The 12256-nt window shown below is 25.6% G+C and overlaps 1 protein-coding gene across 5 annotated transcripts in view; it reads right to left on the bottom strand.

Moving 5' to 3' along the window:
* The window catches only part of LOC117169043 (EH domain-binding protein 1), a 40738-nt gene that overhangs the window by 26105 nt on the left and 2377 nt on the right, over window positions 1–12256 (bottom strand). For all 5 annotated transcript variants that reach the window (XM_033355126.1, XM_033355129.1, XM_033355128.1 and 2 more), the window contains exons 2-6: window positions 11406–11613; window positions 6526–6707; window positions 6202–6413; window positions 2644–2776; window positions 2282–2515 (exon numbers count right to left, since the gene is read on the bottom strand). In XM_033355126.1, coding sequence (XP_033211017.1) covers window positions 2282–2515; window positions 2644–2776; window positions 6202–6413; window positions 6526–6707; window positions 11406–11613 — 969 coding nt within the window. The remainder of the gene's footprint in view (window positions 1–2281; window positions 2516–2643; window positions 2777–6201; window positions 6414–6525; window positions 6708–11405; window positions 11614–12256) is intronic.

The raw sequence follows: 12256 nt of genomic DNA, 5'->3' as shown, positions 1-12256 counted from the left end.
GAAATTTCAATTCCATTGTAAATTTATTTGTTGCTTTGCATTTGAAATAGGCTAGATTCTTTTAAATAAGATTAATGCAGGTAATACATTGAATTCAATATAAAACACTTTTAATTCCTAACATTTTAAGTAAAAATATTGCAATTTCAACAAAATAGATAGATTTTTAACCAAAAAGATAAATTTTCAACTAAAAAGATTAATTTTTTGCTGCAAAACACGAATTTTCCATGAAATACATGAACTCTCAACCGAATAATTGAGTTTTCTACTAAGAATATATAAATGAGAAAAATAAATTTTCTAACAAAAAGACGAATTTTCAATAAAACAGTTTAAGTTTCTACTAAAAAAACAAAACTTTTTAATTAAAAACGGAAAAGTTAAATTGTCAACCAAAGAGATGAATTTTTAACTAAAAAGATGGATCTTCAACTAAAAAAATTAGTTGTCAACAAAGTAGTTCGACTTTCAACCAAGTAGTTGAATTTTCAATCAAATAGTTGAGTTTTAGACTAAAAAAGACGAATATTCAACCAAATTTAATCCTCAATCAAAACAGATTTGCACTTTAACACAAAAAGATAAAATTTCTACAAAAACAGATAAATGTTCAACAAAACACTTGTATTTTTAGCCAAAAACATTCATTTTTTAACCAATACGATAAATTTCTTACCAAAAAAAGATACATTTTCAAAATAATACACAATTTTTAACCAAAAACATTAACTTTTACGCAACAAGATAAATTTTATAACAAAATGACAAATTTTCAACAAAATACATAAATTTTCAGTGAAATAGTTGAAGATTCCAGAAGAAAAAGACCAATTTTCAATCAAAAATGGGAAAGTTAAATTTTCAGTTAAAAAAAATTCATTGTCAATCACGAAAATACGAATTTTCAACCAAAAAGTTAAATTCTCTCACAAAAAGGTGAATTTTCTACTAAAATGAACCTTGAACCAAAAAAAAATTAGTTTTTAATAAAGTAATTCAATTTTTAACCAATAAATATAAATTGTGGACGAAAAATGTATTAGTTAACATTTCAATAAAAAAGACGAATATTCACAAAATAGTTTAATCTTCAACCAAAGCAGATTATTAATTTTCAACCAAATAGTTGTATTTATAACCAAAAAATGACATTTCTGGCAGAACACAAAAATTTTCAATCAAATAAATAAATTTTCAAACAAATAGTTAAATTTTCAACTAAAAAGATTAATTTTTTACAACAAAAAAAGTCAACAAAATATATAAATTTTCAACCAAATAGTTAAACTTTCTACTAAAAAAGATCAATAATCAATCAAAAATGGAAGACTTAAATTTTCAGTAAAAAAAAAATAATAATAATTTTCAACAAAAAAAGAAAAAAAGTAGTTTAATTTTTAACCAGACATTTTTTTGTAACTAAATTAATAATCTCGAACAAATAATAATTTTTAACAAAATAGCTGAATCCTCAACCAACAAAGAGTATTAATATTCACTTAAATGGTTGCATTTTTAGACGAAAAAGAACATTTTTCTATCAAAAGAGATGAAATTTCATCAAAAGAGGAATTTTTATCAAACTTTTTTTTCAACCAAGACAGATGAATTGCAATCAAATAGTTTAATTTTCAATCAAAAACGAGGAATTTTCTACCATAAGAGATGAATTTTTAACAACAAAATTGAGTTTTCAAGCTAGAAAGTCAATTTTTTAAAGAAAAAATTGGACTTTTAATCCCGAAATGAGAATATAAATGGAATTAGATTATAAATAAAAAGAATTAACTTTCAACCAAAAGTTGTTGGCTTTTCTTATTGGGTTCTTTTAATTCAGTTCGCCTTTAAGCAGAAAAAAACATAAAAAATTGCAGTTTCTTGAAAATAGGAAAAAATGGGGAATTCTTTAAAAAGGGGAATCTAGACAGATTAATAAGTGGCTTGAAAAAAGTGACTAAAAGCTGCCTGAGACAGCCCTGCATATTTATTTAAAAATCAGAAATTTTCAAGACCAACAAAGCGAGATATTTATACCTTGGAAGTTTTCAGTTACAAAACAAACAAACAAAAAACTATAGCGAAAGATTTTGCTTCAGACATAAATTATTTTTCATATTATGCTAATTCTTATCAGCCTCAGACTGGAATAAAAATGACGGGCGATAGTCGCTATAATTGGAACAAAGGCCAATTTATCTTCTATTTACGTAAAACTTTTACGCTTTTTCTGTGGAGGACTTTGACTCATTTTCTTTTTAATTTCGCATGGAATACGTACATGAGATCGGGTCTGAAGCGATGAATTACAGCGCAAAAAGCCATTCCGTTGCGCCAGGAGGTTGTTAAATTCGTGACTTTCACTCCTGGATAATCTGCAGTGACTTCCTTACACCATTCCAATAAATCCTGCCCAGGTGTGATTTCTTTTAATCTTGGTGCACCTGAATCGCCCTTTTTTAAATCCAAAGGTCGTAACGGCAATTTTAATGACGTGTTGTGCTCATTCCTTTTCCTAAAATGCATCATTGATTCCAATTAAAATCTGTTACTCCGCTTGAATTGGAATATGAAACAATTAAAATTCCAGCCTCAATAGTCAGACTGAAATAAAAGTAAATAAATTTTAAACTTTCGACCTACGCATTCTCTGAAATAATTTCATCTTTCGATGGTGATTTTTCCTTTATCGAATTACCAATTCCCATTAAATTTAAATCTCGAATAATGTATTGATCATTTACAGGCGTCGTTTCGTCCTTCGTCAAACTTGCCACTGAAAAAAATTAAACATTTATTTATAGCTAAAAAAAGTTCGTGGAATGGAAAATTACTAAAAAAGAGACATGCCACGTTCTGAACATGAAAATCGATCACAATTCGCTTTTCTATTCATAGAACTTGCATCGTAACACGCAAAGAATAAAGGAAAATAATGGACTCAGGATATTATCTTTAATAAATTCATCCCTGACTTTTGAACAGAGTAATTCAATGGAATGGAGATGGAAAAATACTCACAAAGAAACCTCTAGATTTTAATTTATATAGATATTTTGTTTAATAGTTTATTTTAATTAAGAAGTAATTTATTATGCTTTTAAGGTTGTAGTTACACAATTCCTCTCTAAAAAATGATGTAACATATACCGAAAATATCGCAATAATTCTTCTTAAAAACCTGATTGTCTTTTCAGTTTTCATTATTTGAAGTTGTTTTTTATATGTTAAATTTGAAATTTGGAAAATTAAATTTGAACATGATTCCCTTTAATTAAAAAAAATTACAGAAAACCTTATGCGATTTGAGAAAAATTTGTGTTTTTCAATACTCTTGCGCGATTAAATAAAATCTTTTTAATTACTCACATTTTTAGGATTTCATTTGACAAGAAAATGACATTTTTTAAACAAAAATTGATACACTAGTTCGAAACAAGATTTTCCATTTTTTAACAGTTTCAGATTAAATTGGCGGTTTTTACATGAAATCGATTATTTTCGACAAAAATCACTACATTTTAAGGAATTAAATTCAGAATAAAGGAAAATTTAAAAAAAAAGGAAAGAAAGAAAGACAAGGCATATTTCAAATCTCCTTCCTTTCTTTTTTTCTAAGTCTTTTTTTAACATGTTAAAATCACAAAATTGAATTTTTGGTTCTTTTTTTTATCTTATGTTCTGTTGTTGTACTGCACCTAGATTTGGTATTTTTAAACAAAAATAATTAGCTATCAAAATTTAGCAAGTTTAATTTCGAGGTTTTCAAACAGGAAAGAAAATCAAATTTAGCATTGAGCATATAAACACTGAAAACGGTTTAACCGTCAAGACTTTTAATTTGACACTGAATAACTTATGAATAACTTTAAAGACTTTCAATTGGAAATTGAACAATTTCAAAAACCTTTTAAGTTTTTCATTCTAAAAATTATTTGAAATTGAACGCTTTATATTCAAAATTGTCCCTTGCAATTTGAACCAAAATTTGATTATATCATTTTGAAGGTTTCAGTTTATAACGAAGCTCAATTATTAGGCTTATTAATTTAAAGCTGACCCATTTTTAATATTTGAATGTACCTTTCAGAAATTTAAATTTTATATCTAACAATTTTATATATACTTCAAACTAAAAACATTAAATTGGAAATCGTTTCAATTTAAACCATTTGCTGAACAGGAGGGTAACAATTTTAAAAAAAATTAAACAACAGGTAAAAATCGACGTATATTTTTTATATTTTCATATTTTTAACATTCACAATTTGACAATTAGATTGTCCTTTTCAACAAAGCACATGAATTTTCATCTAAAAAAGATCGTTTTTCAAACAAAATTAAAATTGTTAAAATGTTAGAAAAATAAATGTTCAACCAAAAAAAAAAAACGAATTTTCAACAAAATAGTTTTTTTTTTCATCAAAAAAGATGATTTTTTAACCAAAAATATGATAATTAAATTTTCAGTTGAAACAATCAATTTTCAAAAAAAAAAAAATGAATTGTGGACAAAATAATTTAATTTTAAATCAAAACGATCATTTTTCTGCTAAAAAAGATACAGTTTCAAATATATAAATTTTCAACTAAAAAAGATAAATTTACAAACCAAGCCTAAATAGAATAGTTCAATTTGTAATTAGAAAAGTAAATTTTAAACAAAACAAAAAATAGTTTTCAGCCAAATTAATTATTTTCAACTAAAATATAAATTTTCAAGCAAAAATAAAATAGTTACATCTACAATTAAAAAAATAATTTTCAACTAAAAAGAAACAAATTTTCAGACAAAGACATTTTTTATCACAGTGATGAATTTTTGACCAAATAGTGGAATTTTCAACCCAAAAGATGAATTTTCTATAAAAACAAAACCGAATTTTTGGTATATATTTTTTTTAATTTTAATTTTAACATTTTAATTTGTGACCAAATACTACATGAATTTTGAACTAAAAATATTATTTTTTCTACACACAATAAAATAATTAAATTTTTAGTTAATAAAATAAATTTTCAGCCAAAAAAAAGAAACGAATTTAAGAAAAAAAACCCTAAATTTTCAAGCGCATAAATTAATTTTTAACCAAAAAGAAGAAGATAACTAATTAGAGAACTCTTCTACCAAACAAGATGGATTTTCGACAAATAGTTAAATTTTCACCTAAAACCGATACACTTACAACTAAAAATAGCATAATTAAAGTTTCAGTAAAAAACTTAATTTTGAATAAAATAAAAGTAAATTTGCAACCAAGAAGATTAAATCTCTATCAAAAAAGATACATTTTCGACCAAAAATGGAACAGTTGAATTTTTAATTTAAAAAATTAATTCGAAATCAGAAAAAAATTCATTTTCAAGCCAAATCATCTATTTTCAACAAATAAGATGTATTTTCTGATAAAATAGACGAATTTTTAACAAAGTGCATACATTTTGAACGAAAAAGAGGAATTAGTCACCAAGAAGTTTAAATATTATCCCACAAATTCGAATTTTCTACTGAAGAATATAAAGTTTGAAACAAGCATATACGAGTTAAATTTTCAGAAAAAAATATTTAAATTTTAATTAGAAAACCTAATTTTCAACAAAATAATTAAATTTAGAACAAAAAACAAGGTTTGTCAACTAAAAAGGATTTAAATTGTATACCAAAAATAGTTGAATTAAAAAAAAAGGATTTTCAACAAAATAGTTTAAATATTCAACCAAAATAGATTAATTTTCAACCAAATATTTGCGATTTTTAGCGATAATAATAAAATTAAGTTCAACTTTAGATTTTTTTAAATTCCCTAACTCTATCAGGCTTTCCCTGACATTTCCTGATTTTCGGGAATTACCTGATATGTAGCAACTTTGTAATTCAAAAAAGTATAAGTAATTATGATATATTTGTTAAAACAACCGATGTTTTAAATTCTCTTTAAAATGCTCTATAAATGCTCTTTTCGAGCTTAAATGCTGAGTATATTTTCGAGAGTATTTGCACAACATACTTCCACCGAGTATTTTTGCAAGTTCTCTCTCCTCTATCTATTATTTTGCCCGGTTGTGAAATAGGTCACTAGCCCGAGGTCTCCGACCGAAATTTCTGAGCTGACGTCATGACTTCTTTTCTATCACTGCTATTCAGTATTCAGAAAAGAAAGAAAATGTCAAATTTTATAAGATAAGATACAAATTACAAACCACTTATGGGAGTACTAGGTAGTTCGCTTCCAGTAAGACTATGCGTCATTAGTTCTAATTGAGCAGAAATGTCCAAAATCTCGTCTATGTTTTTAATAGTGACTTCCTCAACATCTTCAGGAATATCCTCGTTGTCAAAATCGTCGAGAGGTGCTATGTCACTATTATTATTCACCGACATTAAACTAGCCATACTCTGCATGTCTTCGTCCCTGGGTTTACAAATTAAAAATTTAATCTTCACAATCAAGATTTCTAGCATATAATGTTTTGATTTTATAATCACAAAATGCATGAAAATTATTTTATCAAATAAATTCTTACGTGGCTTTGCCCTCTCTCAGGAAAACACACGATAATGTGCATTCTATGGATGCACTGACGATTTTTTTCGAGGTAGGTTTTAAATCGAATTTAAGTTGTTGTTGACTAGATTCAAGCGACGCATATTTTTTCATATTTATATTTGCGACAGCGACATGACGACGCTTGCCTGTGTGTGAGACCTGTTTGCAGACAAACGGTTCATTGTAATAAAAGTCTAATTGAACCGAGTAAGTAGAATCTATTGAAAGAGTAAGAATCAATAGCGAGTTGATAAATTTTTAATTGAGCACAACCCAAAAATTCCGTATGGCCTCACGATTGTTGAATAAGCTTAACTTTTATTTTTTCATTTTCAGGTAATTATGTATATTGTCGTAAAAATAACTTCAAAGTGGTGTTTTTTTAATTTAAAATATGTAATTTGGCATAAAAGAAAATCAGCGAAATATTCAATATGTTTGAACATCCGGGACACATTAAAACGTTGTTTTTTCAGTTTAAACAATATTTTTTTTACTTCAGAGCATAATATTTGTAATTCGTACAACCAAAAATAATAATTTTTTATCTCGTATAGTTTAGGAAGTACAGTCTGGGGAATTTATATTTTTCTGAAAAATTGGTAAAAAAATTAGTTTTAGTTCTTCTGAAATAGCATAATTTCCTGCGCGATTTGAATTCAAAGTCAGAATATTAGTTTCAGACTTAAGAAAAAGGAAATTTAAGAAAAATAAAATATATCTAGGGTATCAACTCAAATCCTGGAAAAAAATAACTGACAATTCCATTTTTTTTCCAGGTATATTCCGTTTTTTTAGGTATAATTTTTCATAGTATGGAGACATTAAAATATTACACATTTTTTTAAACAGTCGACTCGGAATACGTTTTCTAGTTTCACGAATTTATTATAAATGCTGATTTTTCAGTTTCTTGGGATTCAAATTCCTAATTTTTCACGCAAAAATATTGCATGATAGATGAACTTTTAAGTAAGTAGTTGAAATATTGACCAAAATGATTAATTTTCTACAAAAAAGACGACTTTACACAAAAATACGTGAATTCTCAATCAAACAGTTGAATTTTCAATTAAACCAGATTAATTTTCAACCAAATAACTGAATTTTCAACTTAAAAAAGTCAGTTTTCAATCAAATATGGAAGAATGAATTTTCAGTTAAAAAATTTAGTTTTCCACACAAAAAAAAATTTGCAACCAAAGTAATGAATTAAAAAAAAATAGTTTTTCTTTTAACCAGGTGGTTTTAATTTCAAAATGAAAAATTGGAAGATTAATTCTCTACAAAAAATAGGATTTTTCAAACAAAATACATAAGTTTTAATCGGAATAGTGGAATTTTCAACTAAACAAAGACAAAATGGCAATCGAACTGATGAATTTTTAACTAAAATTATGAATCTTCATCTAGAATGGTTGAAATTTCAACAACAAAATTAATTTTCAACCAAGAAGAATAATTTCTACCAAAAACGACGAATTTTCAACCAAATACACGAATTTTTAACTAAAAAAAAATAAATTGTCAATGAAACATTGAAATGTTAAATTTTCAGTTAAAAAAATTAATGGACAACTAAAATGATGGGTTATTGAATTGGAATAGCAGTTACATTTTCAGTTTAAAGAAACAAATTTCCACAAAAATAGTTCAATTTTCAAACAAAGTGACGAATTTTCAATTAAAATGATCAATCTTCAAATTGAATAGTTGAAATTCAAACAAAAAAGATAAATTTTCGAACAAGAAGACTAACTTCCACAAAAAAGACGAGTTTTCGACGAAAAACATCATTTTTCAACCAAAGAATTGGATAATTTAGTTTAAAAAATTAATTTTTCACCAAAGTGATGAATTTTTAACTAAAAAGATGAATGTTCAGCCAAGAATATTAATTTCTACCAAAAAATAGAAATGTAAAAAAAATAATAATAATTTTACTACCAAAAATTAAATAGTTAAATTTTTAGTTACAAAAATTAATGTTCACGGAGAAATATTTCATTGGATTAGTAGTTACATTTTCAGTTAACCAAAAAAACTAATTTTGAACAAAAAAAATAATTTTCAAAGAAATAGTTACATTATAAAGCAAAATGATAACTTTTTAACTGGAATAGTTGAATTTTAAACCAAAAAGATGAATTTTCAAATAAAATTATGAATCTTCAACTAGAATAATTGAATTTTCAACAAAATACACGATTTTTCAACTAAAAAGGATAAATTGTTAACCAAAAGTTGAAAAGATGAATTTTTATTTAATAAAATTAAAGTTCAACCAAGGGGGATGAATTTTTAATTAAAACGATGGAATATTCAACTGTTCTAGTTAAATTTTTAAATAAAAATATTAATTATAAAAAAAGTTTCAAAAAATAGTTAAAATAGTAAGATCACAAAAACTAAAAATGATTTTTTAAAACAAATTTGTCAATAAAATATAAATTCCCGAAGGAAATTTTTCTCATAAACTATATTCGATACATTTTTGAGCTTTATTCTAAAGTGAAGAAATATTTGAAAATTGATAAAGAAAGATATTTTTCACCCTTTTTCCAAAACTGTAATGGATCCCGAATGTTCAACAATGATTAACGTTCCGTTACTTATTTATGCCAAACTAGTTTTTAAGCTACGAATGTACGACTTTGGAGTTATGCTTACAAAAATATACATAATAACCAACAAATAAAAACATTAAACGTTAAGTTGCTTGAAAAATCCTTCCAAGCGATTTTTATTTTTTTTTCGATTCAAAATATTCATGAAGTATCACTGAAATTATTTCATAAAAAAACGAGAGAGCCCTTTTGGGGTGAACTCAATACAAGCCCACTATGCAGAGTGGCCGCAGATCTTCATTTTCAAAATTGCCTGATTTTTCCTTAACGTAATTTTGCACTTTACCGCACCATTAATATTTAAAGACTAGAATTCTAATATTGTACAATTTAAAAAAAATCTTTCATAAACAGAATAAAAAAAATTAAGTTTGGAATGATAAATTTTTATTTCTTATTCTCAGGGCTGCCATAGCCCAATTTTCTTGAAAAAAGTGAGAAAGTGACCTGCTTAAACCGAAAAAGAGACTAATTCCTAACCCAAAAAAGTGGCTACAAATTTAAACGATTTCGATTCCAAAAACTTCAAAACAATTCAAGTTTAATTTGAAAGAAATAATTTTTTACGATAAAAAAATTCCATTTGCTTCAGTAAAATCTTTTAAATTCCCCAAAAATATTTCCAATTTATTAAATATTATGAAATGATTTGAAACTTTTTAAAAATACCTTGGAATAATTTGAAATGCCCTAAAATATTTGTTATCTTTTGAAATCCCATTAAATTACAGAAATCAACTGAAAATTCCTTAGAATTTAACAAAAAACTAAAATATTTTAGATCTTTTGAAACTTTTTAAATCTCTTACAAATTCCTTAGAATTTTTAAAAATACGCCAAAATCTTTAAAAATTCTTTGATTCACTTTAAATTATTGAAATTCATGTAAAATTATATAAGAAATTTGTAATTCTTTAAAATCTTTTATAAACCCCATGAAACTTTTAAAAGCTCTTGAAAATTCCTTGGAATTTTTTTAATACTCTAAAATCTTTAAATCCGTTGGACGCACTTTATATTATTAAAATCTTTTGAAATACCTTAAAATCCTTTGACAATACTTTAAATTACTGGCATTATTTGAAAATCCCTTTAACCCGTATAAACTACCCTAAAATATTTAAAATCCTTTACAATATTTTGAAATCACTCGAAATTTTTTGAGCTCATGAAGATTCCATAGAATTTAAAAAAAAGAAAATATTTCAAATAATGAAAATTCCTTGGGATTTTTAAAAATACCAAATAATCTATCAAATGCTTTGGAAACACTTGAAAATATTGAAATGTATTAAAAACCTCTAAGATATTTAAAATCCTTCAGAATCTTTTCAAATTTTGTAAAGCTCCTCAAATTACCTTCGAATAATTTTAAATACCCTAGAATATTGTTAATCCTTCGAATTTTTTAAAGCTTTTAAAGATTCCTTCAAATTTAATCAAATATAAATTAATATTTTTAATCTTTTTAAGTTATTTCAGAGTAATTAAAGCTCCCGAAAATTCTTTGGAATTTTTTTAAATGCAATAAAATCTTAAAATCCTTTGCAATTTTTTAAAGCTCTTTAAAATCGTTTAAAATCTTTTGAAACTCTTTGAAAATTTGTAAAACTCTTGAGAATTCCTTGGAATCTTTAAAAATATCCTAAAACTTTTAAGATTCTTTGAAATCTTTGGAAATCCCTTTAAATCCTCAGAAATCTTGTAAAACCACATTAAATCTGTTAAAAAATTCTAAAACCTTATAGGTGCTGCAAAATCACTCCATAATTTCAGAAATTCTAGGAAATTAATATAATCCTTAGAAATCCCTTGAAAGTTGGTAAAAGACTTGGAAATTCTTGTAATATTTTAAAATGCCCTAAAATACATATATTTTTAATCAGGAAAATTCCGAAATTTATATAGACTTTAATTTAATAAGGGTTAAGCCTTGGGTTCATTTATTGAAAAGAAAGTAACTAAAGTGATCTTTTCATTTTTTTAAATTACTAAAAAGTTACTAAAATTGACGATGTGGCAGCTGTTATTATTATTTTGCAGTTACTTTAAATAATTCTTACAGGTATTTCCTGACTTTTGCCATTTTTTCAATCTTGACTTTTCTCCGAATTCCAGATTTTCCCTGGCGTGCGGCCACCCTGATAAAAGTGGTTTGTATGTTCTATTTTTCTAAACGCTTCAAGTTTTAGAATTCTTCACTGTACGGAGAAGAAATTTGTATAATTACATCTTCGATTACGAAGGTCCAGTCCTTGTCTTCTAATTCATGAGTTCTGGGGTCTTTGAACAATGTTACAGAAACTGTATGATTGTCTGGCACTGGCCAGGAAACAGCACCTCTTAATGGATTGCTTAGACTCGGTTCCCATTCTACAGGATCCGAACTTACCCTACGACTACGCCTTGTCCATACCACACTCAATTTATTTGGTTTCCTAGTCAAATAATAATAGTAATTAATTTTTCTAATTTTGTTTTAATATATTATACATTATACATTTTTCAGGGTTGCTACAAAATCCAAATTTCGAAATTGCTTGACATTCCCTGAACATATTTTCATTTTCCATTACCGTTCTACATTTTTCTTTTATGTATAAAAACAACCTTATACCTAGGAGATCAGTAATTTAATGCAAAATAATTTTTGTTTATAAATTTCCTTTTAAATATTCAACTAGAGAGATGGACTTTCAACTAAATTGATGAATCTTCATTTTAAATATTAAAAATTCCAGTTTAAAAAGTTAATTTTCAAACAAAGCAAAAAAAACGAAGTTTCAACCGGAGATGATTTTTCAACAAATTAGATGAATCCTCAACCAAAGCAAACTAATCTTTAAACCAAAAAGACAAACTTTTAAAAAGAGGTGCAATTTAACCAAGATGAAGTCCATAAAGAAAAAAAATCTATACCAAAATCAACCCGCAAATATGAATTCTTAACCAAAAAGTTGAATTTTCATTACAAAAGTAGGAATTTTCTACCAAAATGATTTATGCTTCAACCCCAAGAATATGAGTTTTCAACCAAAGAAATTAATTTTTAACTAAAAAATATATACTTTAAAGCAAAAA

The sequence above is a fragment of the Belonocnema kinseyi genome, chromosome 3 (assembly GCF_010883055.1).
Source record: "Belonocnema kinseyi isolate 2016_QV_RU_SX_M_011 chromosome 3, B_treatae_v1, whole genome shotgun sequence".
Lineage (NCBI taxonomy): Eukaryota > Metazoa > Arthropoda > Insecta > Hymenoptera > Cynipidae > Belonocnema > Belonocnema kinseyi.
Note: the sequence above shows the minus strand (reverse complement) of the source record. Positions and strands in the feature narration are given on the sequence as shown.